The 25191-nt window shown below is 39.4% G+C and overlaps 1 protein-coding gene across 3 annotated transcripts in view; it reads right to left on the reverse strand.

Moving 5' to 3' along the window:
* The window catches only part of STARD8 (StAR related lipid transfer domain containing 8), a 780205-nt gene that overhangs the window by 14209 nt on the left and 740805 nt on the right, over positions 1-25191 (reverse strand). For all 3 annotated transcript variants that reach the window (XM_044057100.1, XM_044057099.1, XM_044057101.1), the window contains exons 11-13: positions 13641-13862; positions 9903-10120; positions 6762-6938 (exon numbers count right to left, since the gene is read on the reverse strand). In XM_044057100.1, the coding sequence (XP_043913035.1) occupies positions 6762-6938; positions 9903-10120; positions 13641-13862 (617 nt within the window). The remainder of the gene's footprint in view (positions 1-6761; positions 6939-9902; positions 10121-13640; positions 13863-25191) is intronic.

Raw genomic sequence — 25191 nt, forward strand, 5'->3', positions numbered from 1 at the left:
TGTTTTCTAAGTACCTCCAACGTGCAGGACTATGAGCAAAAAAAGTGTGCCAGCTCTCTATATTTACGAAAAATGTTATAACATCTGGATTGATTTGATTTCACTCCTACGCGATTTAATGAATGTGCACCACTTTTGGAGAACACTGCAAATTTGTTCTTTTCTTGGATTCGGGTTTGAACGCCGATTAATTTACCACACATATTGGTGCCATTATCGTACCCTTGTGAACGGCAATCTTGAAGAGGTATATTGTGTTTTTCAAGAGTCACAAGTATTTCTTCAGTTATTTTTTGTCCAGTTTTCCCAGTAAAATTTATGAATCCAATGAAATGTTCATTTACTTCAAATTCATTTAAATCTTTGTTTTGAAATACATATCTCAGAATCAGGACATTCTGTTCGTTGTGCGAGATATTTGGTGTTGCATCAACAATTATGCCATAAAAATTTGAGTCCCTTCTTTGTTCCAGAATGGTGTTAAGAACTTGGTCTGCACAAAGACCTATAAACTCATTTTGAGAATACCACGACAAATAATGGACAAATCCTTTTATATTTCTTCCTTCTTCTATCTGATTTTGTTGAACTTTAGCAAGGTGTTGTCATGTTACTTCATCATATTTTGCAATTAGTTCCAAAAGCCCTACATAATTTCCAATGTGGACATTTCCAAATGTGGTGTTCCCGCCTTGAAATTCTAAACCTCTAGATGCCAAAACAGTGCTATGTCTAAAATTCATTGCAGAATAGCTTTCCACTTGGTTGTCTCAGACTGAATTTGGAGTTGGAGGGCTTTATCAATTCCATGTCCTTTTAATGAATCCAAAAGACATTTCCAAGCTACATATTGTTTCCTATGTTCAGCACTATTTTCATAAGATGGCAAAATACCATATAACTTTCTCCAAGGTTTATTTTTAGGTTAAAATCCTTCTTGCACTAAAGAGCTTAAATTTTTGTTAAGTGGATCTCAGAAAAGTCAACATGGTAGGGAGTAAAGAATTTCTTTTGATGCACTCCATGTTAGCCATTCTCGTGGAAAATGTTCACTTGTTCTATTATCTTTCTTTTTTTATATAAAAGAAACTCTTGAAGTTCTCTACTATTAACATCCTTTGGCAATTTCTTATATATCTTTTGAAATTCTTGAAAGCTGGTGAGTTGTACTATTTGTCACAGGTTATTTAAAATTACTCGAGGCCACGTACCAGGATCATCATATTTTACATCAGGATTTTCAAAATGATGTGTAACTGAAGTATTGACTGTATCATGTTCTTTCACAGTAAGTTCTTCTTGAGGTTTCTCATTTCCTTGTTTTACAACAGTTGCAACAGTGGCAGTCGCTTCCTCTTTGACTGATTTTTGAATTTCTGAATTCTCATAATCACTATCTTCATGATTAGTACTATGTGCTAAATTCTTTTTGTCACCATATTTAAAAAAATTTGTTATCGATTGACGACCGCGTGATGCTTTCGCTTCTTTTTCATATTTCAGTTTCTTTTTATGAGCGCCAGACTTGTGTTTATAATTTGAAGCAGACATGGCTTTACTTTTACTGGCTAATTTCTATAAAAAAAAATAAAAGTCAAAAATATCTATATAAATTTTTCCAAATGAACATATCAGTAAAGAACAGGACGGGTGCAAAGCAAAAATATTTACTTATGATTACGAACATACCTCTCAACCTGAAAACATCACAAATCTGGACAAATGCCCACGAAAAATACAAATCTGTATGCTAATTAACATAAAATTTGCATGCCCAATTATGTAACCCCACCCATTCCAACAGAATTGTAGGAAACCAACTTTCAAACGCAAACTGAAGAACAGACAACCCTGCAGCCATTCCAATGTCCCATTACTTGGCTATTTCACTCCATTTACCATAAACACTGGAATGTGCATACTGCTTTACTTCTACAATGATATGGATTTCATTTAAAACTTATTTTACATTTTATAGTATAAACACTAACAGACATCTGCTAAACAAAGCATACAGTCTCAGAATGAAAACAGACTTAGCATTAAAACTTCTCTGCCCTTGAAACTCATATTCACTGAAACCCAGACACTAATGCTTAAATAAAATAGCTGCTGCCATAACCACTCTGCTTACTGAGTGTAACATTTGAGATAAACACGTTTATACTGAGTGTAACATTTGAATTAGAAAGCTGCGGAGCTGCTGCCAATAATGAACCACACACACCGTGTGAGTTGCATGCTTAAATAATATAGCTGCTCACATACCTCTCAACTGTACAGATTTTTGCCCAATGTCCAGATTTCTGCCTAATATTTTTGGTCCATTTTTCATAAAATTGTAGTTTTATAGCAAATCTTTGGCAAATCAATGAAGATTTAAGTCAGAATATAATGTCAGACATTTGAGTTTCAAACTTCATATCCTTCAGAAAATTAATATTAAAGCACTACTTTTTAAGTTTGAAAGTACAATATTCAAAAATTGTCCCTATCTTTGGGCCTTTGCTCCGTCCTCCCCACTATTTATGGCTTTGTCCAGATTTCTTACTCTAAGAGGTTGAGAGTTATGCTGCTGTCATAACCACTCTGCTTACCGAGTGTAACATTTGAATTTGAAAGCTGCAGCTTCACACACACACACATACACACACACACACACACACACACACACACACACACACACACACACACACACACACACACACACACACAAAGCTTAAATAAAATAGCTGCTGCCATAACCTGACTAGTGCGCAGCTGCAGACAGCCATATCTTGCACAAGAATCTACACATCCAAAGACCAGAAATTCAACGCATGGCATGGCTATTTACTTTTTCACACTAACAGTTACAAAAGAAGATTCATGGGTTCTGCAACATATGCCTTCAAAATAAGTAATCCATTATCCCAACATAAGCTAGTAATAGTCATTACTCAAAGTAGTTGTTATTCATATACTTTTAACATTCGGGTACTCGGGTTAAAAAAAGTTATTTGTTTTGACAGAAAAATAACTGGTAAACTTCCAAAAAAAAAATAACATGAAAATGCAGCTCAGTTAAATCAAACTTCCAGAGTGAAGATAACATATTTTATCATATATATATATATATATATATATATATATATATATATATATATATATATCCTACTGGCCATTAGAATAAAACAGGTTCCTATCACGTAATTGAACTTGCAGAAGGTTGAACACCAGAAGTTCGAACTTGGAAGTTTGAAAGTTGAAAATGTTGAAGCTGCGGAAGGCTGAATTCTTTCCCAGGGAAAGAATTTGGTTGGACGTTTCTGCGGCTTCGACATTTTCACTACTGTGCTGCGAAAGTTACCGAAGGGATTAAGGTAAGTGTGCGATTCTGACGGACGCTGGGGTTAGGGTGCGGGTAAGGTAAGTGTGCGATAGTGACGATTTTAGGGTTAGGGTGCGGGTAAGGTAAGTGTCCGATAGTGACGGACTTTAGGGTTAGGGTGCGGGTAAGGTGGTGTGCGATAGTGACAGACTTTAGGGTTAGGATGCGGGTAAGGTAAGTGTGCGATAGTGACGGACTTTAGGGTTAGGGTGCGGGTAAGGTAAGTGTGCAATAGTGACGGACCTTAGGGTTAGGGTGCAGGTAAGGTAAGTCTGCGATAGTGACTGACCTTAGGGTTAGGGTTTGGGTTAAGGTTAGTGCATAGATAGTTGTGTATGTAAGGTTTAGTGTAGGTTTATAAGGTTTTTGGTGTGCTTATGTTGTGTGTGTGTTTTTCAGAACAGCAAATTTTTTCCCTGGGAAAAATGGTTCTGATGTTTCGATGTTATCACATTTCGATCTTCCAAGTTCGAACTTATGGTGTTCGAAATTTTGGAAGTTCAATTACGTGATATAGACCCGAATAAAACAGTACAGAGGCAGACAAAGATAAAAAAGTCATATTGCTTCATCAACATAAATACAAACAAGTGACTAATTTCAGTGGAGGCACAAATTTTTAGCTTGTTGTAGCTGCGACTACGGGTGAAATAATTTCATCTTTAGTCAGGTTGGCTTACACCAGTCCTTTGGCTTCACTCACCTTGGCAAACTGGTTCTTTGTCAACTTGCCATAACCCTCTGCTGACACTTTTGCCTTCTCTCCCTGACTAAACTAAACTAACAAAAAAAATAAATAAATAAAAACTGTTGTGACATGAAACTCTGATTGTTCACCGTATGGGTGCTGAGAGAATGCACACCTTTAGTGACAAATGCTTACAGGCTAGAGAACTTCAATATCCCACCACTGCTCACCAATATGTGACATCCTCACTCTGGGACAGTAATCAAGGAGCCTGAATCCTCACCACTGACAAAGGAGAGGGAGGTTCACTTGGAATATAAATGGATACACTCAGCATTTCCAAATGCAGACCTCTCTGTATCAAGCACAATTTCCCTTAAGAGCACACAGGGAGCAAACTCAGTGTGGGGTCTGGATCTCCTGTCTGTCTCCCTCTAGGTCCCCAATAAGACTCCCCACTGGTACAGCCGTAGAGTTAGGTCCTCAGCCGATTGTCCAAGTCAAGTCCTCCCATACCCTCTCTGTGAAACCAGTGCTTCATGTCCCTGCCCCAAGTAGCTGACACACACACTCTTTGAGATTTAATTGTCACACATATACACACATGGGAAAGACTGGTACAGATTATCCACTCTACAAACTTTGCCCAGACTATAAGGCAGTTTCACTGCCACCAGTCAGTTACTGTAAGGCTCTTAAAAGGGTACCCAAATATACTGAGTGAAGTTAATATTAATACAAATGGTAATGCTGACCAAACAGCAAGGCTTTCAAGAGTGGCAAGAGTTAACACCAAATAAATATATGCAAATACTCTCAAAACTTAAATATTTTTCTAAAAGGACCAGCCACAATGAGAGGTTTAAATATATTTTATAATAAATAATAAAAGAACATGAAGATACTGAAGATCTATTTACAGTAAACACTACAGTTAAAGTCACGGGAGATATTAAAAATAGCACTGCTGGAATGCTTCATACAGTTACAGAAAAACAGTATTTAGGTAGTTTCACTATCTATTCCTGATTGACTAAAAGAATTACTGTTCCTACTTCCTGAATAGAGCAAGGCAAGATGGGTGAGTGGTACTTGTGGTCAGATCCAAGACAGAATACAGAATGCTGCTGAGTCTTCAGTCTCCTCTAATATTAAAACATTATTTCTGCATAGAATGACATCACATACATCTGGTCATCTGACTTCTGGTTCCCATACAACCCCCACTGCCAGAAGCTGTCAGGGTTTAGCACCTACAAGTTACCATACACACAGATAGAGCATTGCTTAGATATGGTGCAGCTGCTGGAAGTCATAAAAACATAAAACGATTCCACTCTCCTACAGGAGCTACAACCTATTCTCTAGTACAGGCAATGCATCTGTGGCTTCCTTCAAAACTGTGGGATAACACCTTTATGGCTTAACCCATAAAGTAATGTAATTTCAAGAATATTTTTTTCCAAAGTCAGGTGGATTAACCTCTTTTCTTCCAATATATGCTGTTACAATGCATACCATTAATTCAGTTACAATAATACATGCTCAGTAGAGAGTCGAGTATTTGAGTGCTGATTATCCGAAATGTCAATTATCAGAACCAGCCTTCCAAAGTTTTCAGGTAGGAAAAATCATAAAGTATGAATACGTAAACGTTATACATATTTGCTTGAGCATGTTTTTTGAGCATGAAGCCAGCTCATGTGTGAAAAATATTCTTTATTGTCCACGCGAATCGTTGAATGGTTGAAAGGTGTATTCCTGTTTGCAGGAAAAAGCAAGATTTTACAAGCTTTTTATCTGGTTCAATTATATGTTTGATTATCCGAACAGTTTGATTATCCAAACTACCCTAGGTCCCAATTAGTTTAGATAATCGACTCTCTACTATAAATTTCTTTTCCTTCCAGCAGGGCACACTGTTGATATACTTTAACATAAACAAACCTCACAAATAGATTTTCAGCACAAGCATCTTTACAAATGACATATAATTATTTACAAAACTCCAGGTAGCTGTGCTGGCATATGTTACACATCCACTGCCCTACTTCTCCTGGTATGGCTGACAGTACCTCCTATCGTCACAGTAGGAGTCCCAGATTTTAAGCAATATAAATTTTTTTAAGCAGCATGTACTTTTATATAAGAGGTTTACTGATGATCTATTTTTTATTACAGATAGTTCTAAAGCAGATATCGAACAGTTTGAAACTGAAATGAACAATAGTCCTGTTTTGGACAAAAGCAGTTAATGGAATAAAAGGTTCTCCTTCTTCAGTGGCATCTTTATTTAGGTGATTTTTTGTTTTTAGTTTTGATTTTTAATTACCCTACCTTTCCTTGGCATTTGAGTTATCCTCCATACCTTTGCTTAAGCACCCAAACTGCTACTCAAACTTGGGTCAGCTGGGCTATAGACAGGACTTTATCCCTTTACTCCCCCTCTGCAGTCTGTCCTGTATGATATAATTTTGCATTTTTTTCTTGCATACTTTACCTTTGTCCTACCTTTTCATGCCATAGCTGAAAAAAAAAATGGACTTTTCTTGGATAAACTCACTACCCAGTTAGGGAATTAATAAATTCGTAAAGTGAATCAGGCAAAAATGTGACTACTGTCTTCTTATCGCAGACCATCTTTACAAATGTACAGTACAAGGTAGCAGACCCATAACATGCTTTTCTATTTTTGTGTCTCACCTGAGATCAGCCCTGCAGATGTATGTGAGTCGGGATCGTCCCACACTCAAAGGTTCAATTAAATACTGGGACTTCAACAGCACAGCTCGTACTTCTCCTTCCAGTTGTACCTTCTCATAATCTACAGATGTGGACACCAGTGCACAACTTCCTTTTGGTAAATCGGTCCTCCACTTCCTTGAAAGAGAAGAAAACAGAAAAGGATTCTAAATCGTTATGCAGTAAAGAAAAGGAAATCATGCACTGTCAAAAGCATAAAGTCCAGTTTGCATGACTTTATTTGTATGTGCATTTATATATATATATATATATATATATATATATATATATATATATATATATATGCTGCTTTCCAAAGGACACAGAACAGACATTCAAATTAACCACTAAATATGTTTGCCTTCCATGAAACAAATGGGCTGTGGTTGAAAATTGACCAGCCCACTTACCTGGTTAACTAATGATAAATAAGTACAAAAGGAAAGACATGGGATGTTGCTTCCTACAATTTATTATACACAAATACAAACCCTGTGGCAGAAAACTAGACAATCTAGCAAAAGAAGGTGACAGTCTAGCAAGTGTAACTTCATCCAACTATGTGCCCAAGCAAAAACTAAGGAGTGAAATCAATTTCTAGAAAGTGTGGTAATATATTGAACAGTATAAGGCAAGTGAATGACACAATCTCAGAGAAATAAAACAGTGAATAAGAAAGGGAGTTGGATTTGTTTCTGCAATTTTAAATTAAATGCAAACATTCTCTTGCCCAAAAAGTAACTTTCGTCTGTACTTACATATTATCGCACCCAGGAGGGCAAACTGTCATAATTCGGCGAATTAACTGTCAGAATTCCGCAATCCAACCTTAGCAAATGTTAAGCACTCCCTTTATAAAAGTTATGGTCAGGTCCCACATTAGGCAATAAAATCTGCCTGTCCTAACCAGCAAGTAACAGCAGCAGAATAAAAAATGGTTTCTAACTGCTGTCAGTTCTGGGAATGTGCCCTTAAGTTGCTGTAATATGCTTAAAAACATGTTACAATAACAGGATTTGTTTTCGCATGTGTTTTCTGAAGGATACAAACTCTGAAATTGTAATGTATTTTGTAGTGACTTCACTCCTCAGTACTCTATCCGAAAACCCCAGTGAAAAATAAACCAAATATGCCAAGCAATAACTTGGATGTTCTGTGAAAAAATAAACAGTGAAAGGTAAGTGTAAAACCTGTGAAGTCTAGCATTATACTGTCCTTCTGACACCCTCCGTTAAGTGTTTATGGCTTTGAAAGCTGGCAAAACCTTTGAAATGTTCCCGTAAGTAGAAGTACATGGAGCACATAAAGCTCCATGCACTACAGAAAATTATGATCGTCTTGTTGATCATAACCCTAAATTATGTGCTACTGATATAGACACAAACATTCTCATCTTGAAATTTATGGCCATCCATGTCTCGAACAGAAAATAAGCTGAGTATGACCTGTGAACAGATCATAATCCGCAATGTTAAACCTATTGATTTAGAAATTTTGCTCCTGCAAGCGTTAATATGTGAGTACCCTTTTGTCTGATTAAAAATACAACTGCTCAAGATATATTTAAAGTAAACTTTAAAATCAGAAGGTAAGCTATTCTACTCATCTGATAATCAAGAGAAATGCCTTCTACTTCAAATGTTTCAGAAAAAAATAGAATAATTTCATCATGGTGCCAGGAGAATTACTACAGTCTCTGTGTGAGGGGCTGAAATGACCTTGGTACTTTATGTTTGTAGTTAGTTACAGCACTTGACTTGAATCTTGATCACTGCTCATGGAAAAAGTTAAACCAGCACAATGCATAAAGAGTGAGTTGAATTACCCAAATACTGTGAAGAGAGGGTCTGTGAGACATTAACACCCTTCATTCCTATGATTTGCTTTGCTCCACACCCCTTGTAAAAAAAAAAAAAAAAAAGGAGTATATTCATGGCTCATCTTACATAAGGACATTTGGTAGTGGTGGCCTATGATGTCAGTGATCTGTTTCAATTACAACAGCCATAAAAGTCTGTTTTGTAACAAGCAGTACCAAACTGGGGTAAGTTGGAGAAAAACAAAATGTTACACTACACTGCTAAGATCTAAAGCACCTAAGACAGCATTCTGTCCAGTGCCTCAGCCCAAAATATCTATCACCTGTAAAAAATTAAGAAAACTCCCATTGTGTCTTATCTAAGATGAATTTACCTGGTTAGGTTAGTTGCAATGTCTTTCAAGAACAGATTAGCAGAAAAAATTGTACGGCTATGAGATTAAGCTCCCCTATGACATTTAGCCCAGCTCTTTTAGTTAAGAGATAAAGGACAATTCAAAGAATCAGAATTTCCAGAAACTACTTACTGATGAACAGAACTCTGAACCATTTCTCAGTAGAAACAGTAGTCCAGGAAAGTAATAACAAAAGCATTTTCCTGTGGTGGGACTCCTGATGCCACTATAATGTTACACATCATTTCCATCCTAGCAGTCACACCAATGTGTAGAATAATAAGGAGTTTTTAGTAAAACAGGCTTCAAACATTTTCAGATAAAAATGCACCAAACTGTTTTTACTTTAACTCATTTTCACTACAGTTTTTATGCTTCAAATTCACTTCACTTGAATACTAATTCTAATACATCATGCACAAATCTTTGCATGAGGAGTGACAGCCAATGACTAGGGGCATTTGTTTGCAGCTCAGACCTTCCTGGACTTACCACCATGTTTCAGTACTGAAAAGTGACTTCACTGAAGGATGACAGTGCCAAATGTTCTTGTGATTTTCCTAAGATATGTATATGTATATATATATATATATATATATATATATATATATATATATATATATATATATATATATATATATATATATACATAAGAACAGAGAAAGAAAGATGGATAGATATATACACATGCACATATACACATACTTAAAATATATGTGGTAGATGGATACATGCAAATTGTAACAGGATTACAAAGAATTCTGAAATGTATTTGACAAAAATATATTATTCACTAGGGAAAGCAAAGGTCAGCACATTTCATAAAGCTACAGACAGAAGAAACTATCAAAGTATGCAATATAAGAGGAAAGAATATGTGAGATCTACCTGAGCACCACAAAGTCTCTCCGGGGGAGCGGTGCCATGCTGTCAACCACATAGTGGTAGATCTCTATATTTTTATCCACAGCCTCCAACACCTTTCCCCAAAGCAAGTCTTCATCCCACATGTGGCGTTCCCTTAACAGCCTGTGCAGTACCAACGATGGCTGTGTTTCAATTTCTGTACAGACTCTCCACTGTCGAACAGGCTGGCTATCACTGACCTGTGGATAGAAACAAGGATTCAAGCTACAGCTGCAGAAAGGACAGTATGACAAAAGGATCTTTTTTTAAACTAAAACTTATACCTCAGTTTTGATAACAGCCATCTCCAAAAAGCAATGTTTTACCTTTTCAAGTTCAATCTTTTTAGATTCAACATTATGCAGTACTATTTCTTACAACATTCGGTAAAAAAATGATTCAGTATAAAGCTAGAATCAGACAGGATCTTCAGGGATTTAATGATACTGGTCCAATGCAGAATATTTTACAAATCAAGTAGTATGGTGCTGTGTTCAGCATCAAAGGAACTAAGTGCTTATTAATTAAAACAAAGCATCCGAAATGACTCTGGCAGACAAATAGCAGAAAAATAAAACAACATGCCACATTCATTACAAGCCACTACAAATGATGTTGACAAGATGTATGCAACACATTGCAGTATGTGGAAAGGCCAGGATTAGCCTGAAATGTCTGCAATATATGCTTAGACTGTACCAACATTTACAAAAATTGATGGAACTAGTCTTCAATGCATTGCGTGGTATACTGAATCAGACATTATACCTGTCACTACAATACTTTTGAGGAAGTTTACTTGTGCCAAACAACAGAAACAAGCTGTGCATAAAAAAACAAACAAAAAAATAACAAAACTACATCATGGGTCCTTGTACAACATGTGGCACCAATAACATTTAAAGATAGTGGGGAGATATGTCATCAGTACCCATGCATTATACATCTGATGTACAAGGAATTGTTATTCTATCATTAACAATTTCTGCTGGACTATTTTTCAGAATCAAGCCATCATTTTAGGCACTGTATATCCTAAATGAAATATAATTTGGAATACATATTCTCACTTTTGAGTATTCCTTTTAACTTTTAAATGGAAAGGTCTGGTGAAATGCATGGTGGTATACTCAGACGTAGCATAACGGTCTGGTGAAATGCATGGTGGTATACGCAGAAGTAGCACATGGAAGACGCAAATGAAATAAGCTAAAATGCAGTCCTTCAGAAACAAAAAGTCAAAGGCATCACAGGTTCATAGGGTCAAAGGTTCATAAGTAAGTACTAGGCTATCTGCTCGAGGGCATCTATAAGCCTAGCCAGAATGTGTTGGCTTTCGCCGCCCCCTTAGATTAGTTTCCTGTGCCTCTGTCCAGCAGAGCCATTAGCTCCCTGTGCCTCTGTCCAGCAGAGCCACTGCAATGAACCCCGGGATAAATTTTTTGTTTCCCATCCACTAGTCAAGGTTTCTCTTGAAGAGTGCTAGTGAGGGGCTCTGCCTAATGTAGACCGGAATCCTGTTCCAAAGCATGGGGAGTTTCTGGGACAGGAATCTATCCATCCAGCACGTCCTATTTATCATTGTGGTGAGGTTTAGATCCCTAGAGCGTGTGACTCTTGGGGATTTGCTGTTTTTTAGGTGGAGCATGTCCATCAATTCTGGGTTGGACATGGCCTTGTATGTCAGGCAGAGATCACCTCTGAGTAAGCGGTATGCAACCGAGTACAGCTGGAGTTTCTTCAGTTGGGCTGCATAGGACATCTGTTTGAGGCCAGTAAACCTCTTGGTGAGGTACTTCTGTATTTTTTCCAGCTGGTGCAGGTGTCTTGTAAGGTACATCCCAAATGGGGTGCTGTACTCTATGATGGGTCTGATGAGTGATGAGTAGAGAGGCACAACAACCTCTTTTGTTCTAGATGCGAACCCTTTTGTGATTAGGTGAGCCACATAGAAGGATTTTCTAACCACCTTGGCAATATGATTATCAAAGGAGAGATTACTATCTACTTGGGTCCCCAGATCCCTTATTACATTTTCTGTATTTAGAGGACTACTACGTATGTGGTAGTTTGCGGGTACTTTGTTTTTTCCAAAGGGGATGACTATGCACTTTTTGGCATTTAGCTTGAGGCCATGATTTTGACACCAGGTATCCGTCTCAGTGAGACCCTTCCGGAGGATGTCTGTATCAGCCGGAGAGTCAATTATGGCCCCCAATTTGCAGTCGTCTGCGAATGTGGTCAGCCATAGTTCTCCTGTGCTTGCCTGTACCTCTAAGAAGTATATACCGAACAGTTATGCCATACATAAACAAGGCATTCTGGGATTTACCATAAATGAGGAGCAAATGTATCATTTGGGTAGCTGCTGACCAGCTAAACAAAACAGGTGACCCTTATCAAGGAAAATAACTTGCCTTCAGGTTTGGCAGCAATGTAGTCAATCATATTATTTAGGTGGGGTGTACAGACTACATGCCCTTGCAGACCCACATCTAATTCATTATGTGCCCAGTGCAGATCCACAAAATGAAGGCCCTGAGCTCAAATTTGATGAGCAGGAAAAAAAAAAAAACTATTCTAAACATAAATCAAAAAAGTAATGTACCTTCTCAATGTTAAAAGAAAAAAATATCATCTCCTCTGAAAATGTAGCAAGCTATTTGCTATTGTTACACACACTAGTTGTTTTGACTGCATATGCAATATCAGCATTCTTTTTTAAATCTGGTACAGCAGTCCTCATCATCAGCAAATGCCTACTGAATCACAACTTCTAACAGCTTGTGCATGGGTCAGCCGTCCACTTTGCCCCCCTCCCTACTTACGGCTCTTTCCCCCTGCATGGGATTATGGAAGGTTTTGTCCATCCACATAAAAAAACAAACAAAAAAAAACTACTGAGTGTCTGTTTAGTACTACAGACTCAAGGGAAAGTGATTTAACAAATCGATCTTGTAGGATCCACATTTGATAGACATCACCTACAAAATATCTACCATTTAAAATGAAAATGGACACAGACATACGCTCACATCAAACTTTTTATAAAACTACATTTTTTAGAAAAGGCTTGGCTATGATCCACTAAAAGAATTTGCAGTACTGTCCAGAACAGAAAGGCTAAAGTAGTGTTAGCAAAAAGTACTAGGGTACTGGCACATTACAGAAAATTCTGGACTGCCCCTGGATCTGTTGTTTTTTTAATGCAAAAGTCATGGTTCTGTCTAGGCAAACTATCCAAGGATTTTTGGACAACTGATGTTTTGGTTTACAGATGCTTACCCCTCCACCCCACCCCACCCCCAACACACGTATACACACACACACACACAAACACATGGATACATGCATAGTTATCCTTAGGTCCAGAGGGACAATTCAAAAAAAAAAAAACACTAGCAAGATTTCACATCAGACAGAGCTGCAGTAGTGTCATGTTGCACAGACCCACCCCTCTTCAATCTTATAGATAAACATATATACGAAAGGAATTGATATTAATTTAATAGTGTTACCTGTCTTTCTCAGAAAAGTTTTTATTCATTTCAAACTTGTGAAGATTACAAAAACACACACACAATATAAGTTTAAAAACAGAAAAACAAAACAAAAACAATTAAAAAAAAACATTCAATATCAAACATTCCCTTGTCTTACTGCATTTACCTCATGGAAATATAAAGCCTAGTACCTTGAGAATCTTAATAACAGTGTTACCTTTTTGTAGAAGAGTTCAGTATGTGCTGGTCCTGGAACATTCTGCCAGCCTTTCCATTTATCAGCTGCTTCCTTCATTAAGTTCTGAATACAGTCATCCAGGTACACTCGAAAATCCTGACCTTCATTTTCTGTATTCCTGCCAAACTCATCCAAGGGCAGAGGGTGAGTATCAGCAGCAATGTAGGAATTCCTGGTTTGCAGCATAATGTCATGTGGGATCTAGGGGATAGCAACCAAAGTATAAATTAAAGTGTACTTTACCAGGACAATATCCTAATCTAGGTGTCTGACTAGCACATACGATTAGAAGAATTGCAGCAAGTACTTATCAAGCGTAAGTGGCATTTCTCAACAGCCTACAAGGAATGTCTAGTGAATAAAAAACAACACATTTAGTTTGTACTTTCTGATCTACCTAGCCTATCATATCCTATGTTTTTCTATTCTGTTCTATTCTCTTTTGTCCTGTGCTGTTCTGTTTTGCTCTTTTTCATCCTTTTCATCAGTCTTATTTATAAGTAATTCATGATAGTTTAAGGCCATCCCCTCAAAATGGTTCAAATCTACAAAATTTGCATATTCGAGATTTTGCAGTACTATTATAACATTAAGCATTTCATTATAGAACTCGAAAGTAGACAGGATCTTGAGAAACATGATGATACTGGCCCTATTTTTTCTGTATCTAATTGTGTGTTTCACTGAATAGTGTGTGGTGTGTCTCTCTGCTATAAGAGGGGGTGGTGGTCTTCTCACGTCTTGTTATCTGATATTTAACTGTTAGCCTAGAGGGATTCCTCTGTACTTTAAGTGCTAGCCACAAAGTTTGGGAAATCATTTTATGCTCAGCTTCTGAGAGTCTTGCTTGGATATAATTACCTGCATTAGAAGCTGAAGTTAAGTACAAACTTGCAGTTTTAAAAGTACTGTTTTTCATTTTTTCTGTACCTAATTGTGTCTTTCACTGAATAGTGTGTGCTGTGTGTCTCTCTGCAGTTTGTCTCCACCCACCCACCCTCCTTGTTCTTGTTTTGGTGTTAGTGTTGGTGGCTCTGGAATTGCCCGCCCCTCCTGTAAGTCTGTATTTGAACACTCCACCTGAGTCCATCTCATTTGCTCACTTAACCGAATACAGTGAGATCATATTCTGAATCTAGTGTTCACTCTACTTAATACAGAGAGAAGATTTAAGAAGGCCAACCCACTTAGGTTATTCCTTCCTCTCTCCTTGCACTTACTAACAAAAAAAATTGTACTTTATTCATCTGCTTTTACTCTATTTGTGTTTCCTCCTACTTTATTTTGCTTTTGCCTCTTATAGGTTCATAGGTTCATAGGTTTATACTAGGCTATCTGCCCTAAGGCATTTATAAGCCTAGCCCAAATTTTTGTGGCTTACGCCACCCCTTATATGAAAAAATACTGTGCCCATTAGTTTGTTGTGCCTCTGTCCAGCAGTGACACAGAGAGGATTCCCGGGGTAAACCTACGATCTCCCATCCACAGGTCTAGATTTCTCTTGAACAGAGTCAGCGAGGTGCTCTGCCTCACATGGACTGGGATTTTATTCCACAGCATAGGGAGTCTCTGAGTGATAAATCTATCCCTCCAGCACGTCCTATTTATATCCGTGCTAAGATTTAAGTCGCTTGCTCTAGTGGTTTTGGTGGATTTGGATTTTTTGAGGTGGAGCATGTCCATTAATTCCGGGTTGGACATGGCCTTGTATGTCAGGCACATGTCACCTCTGAGCAGACGGTATGCGACTGAGTACAGCTGGAGTTTCTTCAATCTGGCAGCATATGACAGATTTTGGAGTCCCTTTATCCTTTTGGTGAGGAACTTTTGGGGTCTCTCCAATTGCTGCAGATGTCGGGTGAGATACATCCCGAATGGGGCATTGTACTCGATCATTGGTCTGATAAGTGAAGAGTACAGGGGAACAATGACCTCACTAGATCTGGATGTGAATCCCTTCATGATCAGGTGGGCAATGTAGAAGGTCTTTCTAACCACTTTAGCAATGTGAGTGTCAAAGAAAGGCCACTGTCAACCTGGGTCCCCAGGTCCCTGATAACCTCTTCTGTGCTTAGTGGATTGCCACCTATATGGTAGCTTGGGGTTACCTTGTTTTTCCCGAAGGGTATGACTATACATTTTTGGCGTTTAACTTCAGGCCATGGCTCTGGCACCAGCTATCTGTTTCCGTGAGTCCCTTCTGAAGGATATCCATGTCCGATGCACTTTCCACTATGGCACCCAGTTTGCAGTCGTCTGCAAACTTTGTCAGCCAAAGTCCTCCCATGCTGGCCTGTACTTCTGAGAAGTAGATGCCAAACAATAGGGGGCCAAGGACTGAGCCCTGTGGGACACCACTTGTGACCGGCTTGGAGTCTGACACAGCGCCAGCAACTCTAACCCTGTGGGTTCTGTCCTTAAGCCAGTTTGCAACCCATCTTGTGACATATGGGTTTACATTTAAGCTGGTAAGTTTTTCTACAATACCCGAGTGGGGTATTGTGTCGAAAGCCTTTGCAAGGTCAAGGTAGGCTGTATGGACTGCCTTTCCTCATCAATGGCCTTGGTGACTGTTTCAAGAAGTCGACCAAGTTCAAAAGGCATGATCTTCCCTTGACAAAGCCAAACTGGGTCGGGTCCAATGTCTGCAAGTCCCCTATATCTTTGTTTATGAGCTCCATTATGATCCTCTCCATAGCTTTGCAGACTAGACTTGTTAAGCTTATGGGGCGGTAATTACCAGGGTCCGTGAGGCCGCCTTTGTGGAGTGGGACCACAGTTGCCGTCGCCACTCCTTGGGCACGTATCCTGTGGTAAGGCTGAGATTAAACAGCTGCCTTATGTGCGGGTTAATTCCTCATTTAGCTCGTGTAGCACACAGCCGGGGACACCATCCGGTCCCATTGATGCTGTGTTTTTAGCTTTAGAGAGAGCAGCTTTCACCTGCGCATTTGAGATGTCCGGGAGGCTACACTCGGCTGGGATAGTTATCTCTCCTTTAGGGGAGAGGGGGTGAAGTTTGCACTGAACCTGTCTGCCAGTATGTTGGCAATGTCTGTGGGTTCAGTGATTTTTGTATCATTTTGGACTAATTCTGAGCATATCTGGGAGTTTCCACCCAGGTTCCTAACATAGCTGAAAAAGGCCTTATGATTGTCCTTTGAATCCATGGCAATTTTTCTCTCAAAATTGGCCTTAGTTGATTTTATGAGTGCTCGTAATTTTTACTAATAATGATCAGGGGTGACTTCCCTTTTATGGATTTTGTTCTATCATGTAATAGCTTTCTCCTCTTATTGTAAAGTTTGTTAATGGCTGGGGTCCACCAGACTGGACGTTTGCCCTTTGTGGAAAGAGTCTTGGTTTTATTTGGGATTGCCTGATCCATGCAGTCCTGGAGGTGTTCATAGAAGGCATTTGTAAGGGCTTCCGCAGCTTGGGTTGTGGTTTCCTCTGGCTCAGGGGCCTTGAAGGATACCACACCAGTCTTGAGTAGTGTGAAGTTTGCTTTAGAGAAGTTCTTCACTATGGTCTTTTTGTTTGGGGTGGGGGGATGTGGATTTCCAGTGAGATTAGTTTATGATCAGATCTCACCAATGAGGGATATACTTCGTGTGGAGCATTTTGTCCCCATGTTTGTGACAATGAGATCTAGTATATTTTCTCCTCTTGTGGGAACAGTGACTAGCTGTTCCATGGCATTTGAATTTATGAACTCCAGGAACCGTTGGGCTAGAAAGTTAGGGCTTGAGTAATGTTCCCAGTCTATATTCGGGTAGTTGAAGTCACCCAATATGATGGTGTTTGGAGATACATTTATACCCTCCAGTGTCTTCAGGAAGGCTGTGTGGGGTTCCTGAGTTTGAGAGGGTGGCCTGTAGCATGCTACAATTTGTAGAGCAGTTTTGCCTATGGTTAGTTGCACCTGGATGGTTTCCGAAGCTTCGTGCGTTGCCACCAACCTGGAGGTGTGGGTATCCTTTATGAATATGGATACACCCCTCCTTTTGTGGTGTGGTCTGGGTTTTGGGGCGGAACGCATGATATGAGGTAAAACCTAATAGTGCCGGGGTGCTCTCAGGAGCCTTGAACCAGGTTTCAGTTACAGCACAGACATCGATGTTCTCCATACTGAGAAGGGACTCGAGTGCGTGTATTTTGAGATTTAGACTTCTGGCATTGAGCAGCATTACCCTCAGTTTCTTCCCATTTTTGTTTTCTAGGGTGGTAGGTTTAGAATTTGAGCCTTGCCTAAAAAAGGCACTATGGGGGTGGCAAGAGCCTTAGCCAATATCCGGAATCCCAGGGGTGACAGGTGCAAGCCGTCCCTTGCGAAGCAGCGTGGCTTGTCAAGCATGTCATCCCAGGCAGACAGACACTGGATCTTCTTAAAAGTACTCAATTTTATTTATTCTGCTGCATTTATTACTGCTTGGTAGTAGCCTGATTAAATTGTAACTATTATTTTAAGTCTTTTGGTTTAAGCACTTGGGCTTCATACCGGTTGTTTTACATTAAGAAGGTTTGTGGTCTGCACTGTTGTGGCAGGACAGGTAGCTTACAGACTTCTAAGCTGGGAATTGCTGACTGAAGGCTCAGTGTCTGCTATTCTAAAAGTGTATTAGTTCTGGTTTAAGCACTTGGGCTTCAGGCCAGTTATTCTACATTAAGAAGGTTTGTGGTCTGCACTCTTGTGGGAGGAGAGGCTGGATTCTGCCCTTCTGAGCTGAGAATTTCTGGTCACATGCTTATTGGGCCTGCTTATTTGAACTGTTTCTTTCTGAAATTGGTGCACCTTGTTGCTGTAGCATAGGACCAGATTCAGGCCTGCTGAAACTAGCTTTGTTTGTATAACTTGTGCACTGATCCAGGACATCTTTTTTTGGAGAAAGTTCCCCTGCACCCTAGTAGCAGGAGTGTGTAGTTAGAACTTGTCTGATTGAAGACTGCTGGAACAGGGTTCAGTTTTGAGCTTTTTTCTGGTTAATTGGGTAACTTGTTTAAATCAGTTTGTTCGTTTTCTATTGTTTTATATATATATATATATATATATATATATATATATATATATATATATATATATATATATATATATATATATATATATATATATATATATATAAGGAGAAGGTTACTGATAGCTGCCTGTCGGTGCCAGAATCCGTCATATAACACAAGCACTCAGGTCACTCCAGAATAAGTACAAATACGACTCTATCATTGTTCATGTTGGTGTGAATGACCTGAGCCGTACCTCCCTGGACTACATGAAAAGAGACATTGAAGAGCTCTCTGATCACGTAGCCCAGGCCACTATGACCCTGACCCTGAGTAGCATCCTGCCCTCACCAAGAATGATACCACGGTATAAAGAAAAGATTATCAATTTCAACAATTGGCTAAGTTTCTGGTGTCATTCAAAGGGGATACAGTGTCTGCCTGCCTGGGATGACATGCTCGACAAGCCACGCTGCTTTGCTAGAGATGGCTTGCACCTGTCACCCTTAGGCTTTCGAATACTGGCCAAGGCTCTTGCCAACCCCATAGTGCCTTTTTAGGCAAGGCACAAAAGACAAGCCCACCGCCGTAAATAGTACAAGTAACAAAAATCTGAGGGTAATGCTACTCACTACCAGAAGTCTAAACCTCAAAATGCACGCACTCGAGGCACTCTTCAGTATGGAGAAAATCGCTACATGTGCAGTAACAGAAACCTGGTTTAAGGCTCCAGAGAGCACCCCAGCACTACCAGGCTACAACTCATACCATACATTTCGGCCAAAGAATCCGGACCGAAATAAAAAAGGCGGGGGAGTATCCATATTCATCAAGAATACCATACCTCCAGGTTAGTGGCACAGCACGATGCTTCAGAGATCATCCACTTGCAACTAACAACGGGCAAAACTGAAATTCAAATTGTAGTTTGCTACAGATTACCCACCATGTCCCAGGACCCCCATTCCGCGTTTCTGGAAACACTGGGAAACATAAAGGTCCTACCAAACACTTTAATATTGGGTGATTTCAACTACCCAAACATTAACTGGGAAAACTACTCAAGTACTAACTCCTTTGCCCAACATTTCCTAGAATTTATAAACTCACACGCCCTGGATCAACTGGTCAACACTTCCACCAGAGGTGACAACATATTGGACCTGGTCATCACCAACATGGGCGACCGGTGTTCCACACTGGAGGTCAACCCCTCACTGGTTAGATCTGACCATAAACAAATCACTTTGGATATCCACATTCCGCCCCGACCCCCGGACAAGGAAACCACCGTGAAAAACTTTTCAAAAGCAAACTTCACGTTACTTAAGACCGTGGTGGAAAGTTTCAAAGCACCCATGCTAAAGGATAATGCTGTTTAAGCTGCAAAATCCTTTACTAATGCATTCTACGGGCACCTACAAAAATGCATGGATCGTGCTATCCCAAGCAAAACCAAGACTCACTCCTCCAAGAAAAGGAAACCAGTCTGGTGGACCCCTGCCATAAACAAGCTATACAACAGAAGGAGGAAACTAGTACAGAAAAGAGTAAAATCCCAAGAAGGGAAGACATCCCTGATCAGCAAGAAACTACGATCCCTCATAATATCGTCCAAGGTGAGCTTTGAAAGAAAAATTGCCAAGGACTCCAAAGATAACCACAAGGCATTCTTTAGCTATGTCAAGAATCTAAGTGGCAATGCTCAGATCTGCTCGGAGATAGTGCAGAATGGCATAAAATACACTGAACCAGCCGATATTGCCAACATCCTGATAGACAGGATCAGTGCAAACTTTACCCCCCTCTCACCCCCAAAAGGGCCCATAACCATACCAGAAGAATGTAAAGCCCCTGAAATCACAGACACTCAGGTTAAAACAGCCCTCTCCAAAGCCAAAAACACAGCATCAATGGGACCGGACGGTGTCCCAGGCTGCGTCTTACACGAGCTCTAAGACAAACTAATTCCTCACCTAAACACAATGTTCAAACTCAGCCTCTCCACAGGCTACGTACCCACAGAGTGGCGCCCAACAATGGTTATTCTGCTCCACAAAGGTGGAGCCACAACAGACCCCAGGAACTATCGCCCTATAAGCCTGACTAGCTTGATCTGCAAGGCTATGGAGCGCATCATCATGGAACTCATTAACAGAGACACTGGGAACCTCCAAACACTGGACCCTACCCAGTTCGGCTTTATTAAGGGCAGATCATGCCTCCTAAACCTGGTGGACTTCTTTGAGACAGGGAACTAATCTAAGGGGGCGGCAAAAGTAAAGACATTCTGGCTAGGCTTATAAATGCCTTCGGGCAGATTGCCTAGTACCTACCTATGAACCTATTAGGAATATTTTGCAAATATATTAGAGTGGTCCATTCATTAGCATTAGAGGAACTGACTACTCATAAATTAAAAAAAGCATCTAAAATTAATCTGGTAGACAAACAGATGAAAAACAGAATAACTTGTAGAATTTAATATTAGCCACTACAAATTAATCTGACAAGCTGTTTTGTCATGCACTGCAATATGAGGAAAGGCCAAAACGATTAGCCAAGGTGAGAAAAGCAATCCCCACTAACGTTAATCATGTGTGACAACCCTAACCCTAAACCTGCTCTTAGCCCAATACATTAAGTTATTAAAACCCCTTTCTCTAACAGAACTACTACCAATATGACACTTAGTCTAGGTTTTGTAGTTAGGGTATAAGATATAGGGTATTTTTAGTTGGACAGAATTATTAGAAACTTTGTGATTTGATATTATGTGTTATCAGTGCTTTGTGCTTTCAGTGTTTTTCTTAGCTATTCTGAGTTTCAATATTTTGTTTTATATATTTTATTATGTAATCATATATTATATGTGTGTGTGTGTGTGTATGCATACATAACTTTCATCAGCTGCAGTTCCATTGACTGCAAGCCAACAAAAGGAAAGACAGCAAAAGACAGTGCTTTTGCAGGACAGAAATTACCCCCTGTATCCCCCTCACACGAGACCTTTCTGTAAATATATATCTATATATATATATATATATATATATATATATATATATATATATATATACATATACACATTAACCCCAAGACTGCACAACACTTTGGAAAAGGTGAACCTTCTTACTCCCCACCCTTTTGTGATGTTGTACAAATCCACTGCACTATTTTGATGGCAGTTGACCAGAAGAGGGAATTCCACATAGACATATGCATATACTCAGCACACACACACACACACACACACACACACACACACACACACACACACACACACACACACACACACACAGCCATAAACAGGGCAGGGCGAACGTACCATGGGTGCAAGCTGTTGGGGGCACGATCAGCAGATGCTAGAAGTGCAAGACTGCAAAACCAGAATTTATTTCTGAAGCTGAAACAACACTGTGGCTGTCAGAAATGATGTCTGTACTGCATTTGCAGTTATGGCCCAGGTGCTGAAGCAGTGTGTGTGCAATACTTTAAATACAGCACTTGTACATTTTGTTTTAATTTTTGTTCCTCAGTTGAAGTTAAGGGAGCTCCATTTGAGCTAACTGTGTGTGTGTGTGCGTGTGCGTGTGTGTGTGTGCCTATTCCCAAAGTGCACAAAATGAAACCAAACTGATGTCATAAAGAGAGAAGTGCTCTTTCTAAACTTCTCTACAGTAACTTTTTTTTTTTATTGAGATTGGCAGGGTAGTGGGAAACATTTAACCACTACACACAATTACCACATACTTGATAGAAAGGAACAAAGATGAATAGTTGAGTTTTGGGCTATATCTTATTTATTTATTTAACTCAAGAAGTTAGAAGGTCAAAATACTAAATTCTGTATTCATGACTTTATTTTTTATTACTCCTATATTTGGATTTATTATTTTTCTAAGAATGCATTTACATTCCACATTTAACATTTTGCTACTACAGGCAATAAGTGTTAGTTTTTTAATACATGCATCTGTAGTTTTAGGTATTTTTCTTTGAACAGTGTTATTTTGAGCAGTGCTATGCTGATAGACTCCTACCCAAGAAGACAGGGGTGTGTAAACCTTTTTCTATCCACTGTACATATTTTAGTTTGTTTACCAGGGTAGTACACTGATCACTATAGACCATTTGCAGCCACGGCACGTGTTGACTCCATTACGTATGATCAAACTTATACAATGTTGAATGGAAAATAGTATCATTAAGAAGTTTGAAAATATATAACATTGAATGTCCTAAATACTGAACCTGCAAAAGACAGAAAGGAAAAACTAAAGTTATGTACTTACCATAATGTTAGATCCATGTTGTCTGATTTTCATCCAGTTCAACACATGGGTTGTCGGATCCAATTAGATCTGATCTTGGCACCACCTCTGAAGTTTTACGGATCTAGGTCTCTGACTCCTCCCCTATCCATAATTCCCTCCACTCCATCTTATTACTTCAGATCGATTCTGCCCTATCAATTGAAAAATTTTAGGAATAACATTACCTTTAAGGGTAATTTTTATTGGCAGGCAATACCTAAGACTGAAGGACAGTTTGGCAGGACTTTTCATAGACAGTGTGTGAGTGAGATCTATCTGGTCACCAAAAGCCAGTTGGTGTTAATTTGGAAGGGGGCCAGATGGAGGGAGGGAGAGAGGCTGAACTGGGCGAAAATCAGACAACACAGATTTATCTTTATTATAGGTTTACAACTTTTGTATCTGATGTTGACTATTTTCATCCAATTCAACAGATGGGACAGATTCCCAAGCTGTTTTATCTGGGTGGTATCAAGGAAGGATGTTCCTGAGGATGGTGGAACCAAAACAAGAACGTGATCTAGACAGTGCATCCAATTTATATTGCGGCACAAAGGTGTGAACTGTTGTCCAAGTTGCTTCAACACAAATATCATTAATGAGAAGCCTGTTTGTGAAGACTGTATGAGCTTTAGGTTTTGATTGTAGGGAAAGGTTCTTTTTAGTGTAGACAGAAGAAATATAGTCAGATAACCATCTTGAAACATTAACCTTAGCAACTGCTTTACCCAACTTGGGTCTTGAAATGGCAATTGACAATTACATTTCCTGAAATGTTTAGTTTTATGAAGGCAGAACCTGAGTTGATAATTTAACATCTAACATATGTAGAATACGTTCTCCTTTGTTTGAAAATCTGGGAAAAAAGACTGGTAAGTTGATTGATTGATTTAAATTTGTTTTGGATACCACCTTAGGAAGAAAGGAAGTGTGTATCTGGCTGATGAAATGGCTACAAGAAAGTTTGTCTTCCAAATGAGAAACTTCAGATCTACTGATGCTGCTGTTTCAAAAGGAGGATGAGTTAAAGCTTGGAGCATGATGGTAATATCCCATAGAGGCACTGGGTCTCTGATTGGTGGTCACACGAGGAAAGTTCTTCTCAAAAATGCTTTAGAAATCTTTGGCGGTGTTATACCCAGTGTCATTCTGATCTATGTGAAAATTTGAGATTGCAGCTATTTGCACCTTGATAGTGAACAAACTGAGACCACTGTGGAAAAGCTCAGACAACAACTCCAATATGGAAAAGACAGGGGTAGAAAAAGGATCTATTCCTTTTGACATAGCCCAGATGGAAAATTTCTTCCATTTGCTATAATAAACCATTTTTTGTGGATTGCTTTTAGGAGAATGAGATAATATGAACAACTGATGCGGGAAGCCTGGCATCTCTGGGTAAAGTCTGAACTGGAGGAATTAAGCAGTTAATTTCATGGATTTCCCGTCTGCAGGAGGCAATCCAACTGGGTGGGTCAACAGATTAAGATACTGATCCAAACATCTATAGGGATGTACCGGAAGAGGCCACGGGAAAAGGAACCATGTTTGTCAGGGCCAGAAGGGAGCAATGGGTATCACTCTGGTCTTGCACTTTCTTGCTTTCTGGATGAATTTGTTTATTAAGGATAATGGGAGAATGCATAAAAGAGACCCAGGGCCCAACTGTGGACTACAGCATCGGTCAGTGACTGTCCCTATGAAGGGATCAGAGAAACTAACTGCTGCACTTGTTCAAGTAGGAAGCAAATAGGTTGCAGCAAGTTTGGCCCCACTGATGAAAGATTAAAGCTGTCACTGCTGGAATGAGGGACCACTCATGAAGCATTAACATAGTTCTACTTAATTTGTCTGCTAGTACACTGAATGTCCCCTACATGTGCACTGCTATTAGAAAATGGTGTGAAGACATCGCCCACTGCCTAACTTTCATGGCCTCTCGACAAATGGGATATGAATGGGTTACTCCCAGTTTGCTGATGTACCAGACTATTGCCATGTTGTCTGTCTGCCTGCTTGTATGGAAATCACATTCTTGGAAAGGACATCCTGGAATTCCTGCAACATTAGGAGGACTGTCCTCATCTCCAAGACACTGATGTGAAGATTGACATCTAGATGTGACGAGGTACCTTGGAATGTTCTCCCTTCAAAATACTCCCCAACCTAGAAGAGAGGCGTCCATGGTTACTACAGCCAATGGTGGATCTTGTGGAATG

Source organism: Protopterus annectens, chromosome 15.part0 (genome assembly GCF_019279795.1).
Source record: "Protopterus annectens isolate FY-2018-M chromosome 15.part0, PAN1.0, whole genome shotgun sequence".
In the NCBI taxonomy this organism is placed as follows: domain Eukaryota; kingdom Metazoa; phylum Chordata; order Ceratodontiformes; family Protopteridae; genus Protopterus; species Protopterus annectens.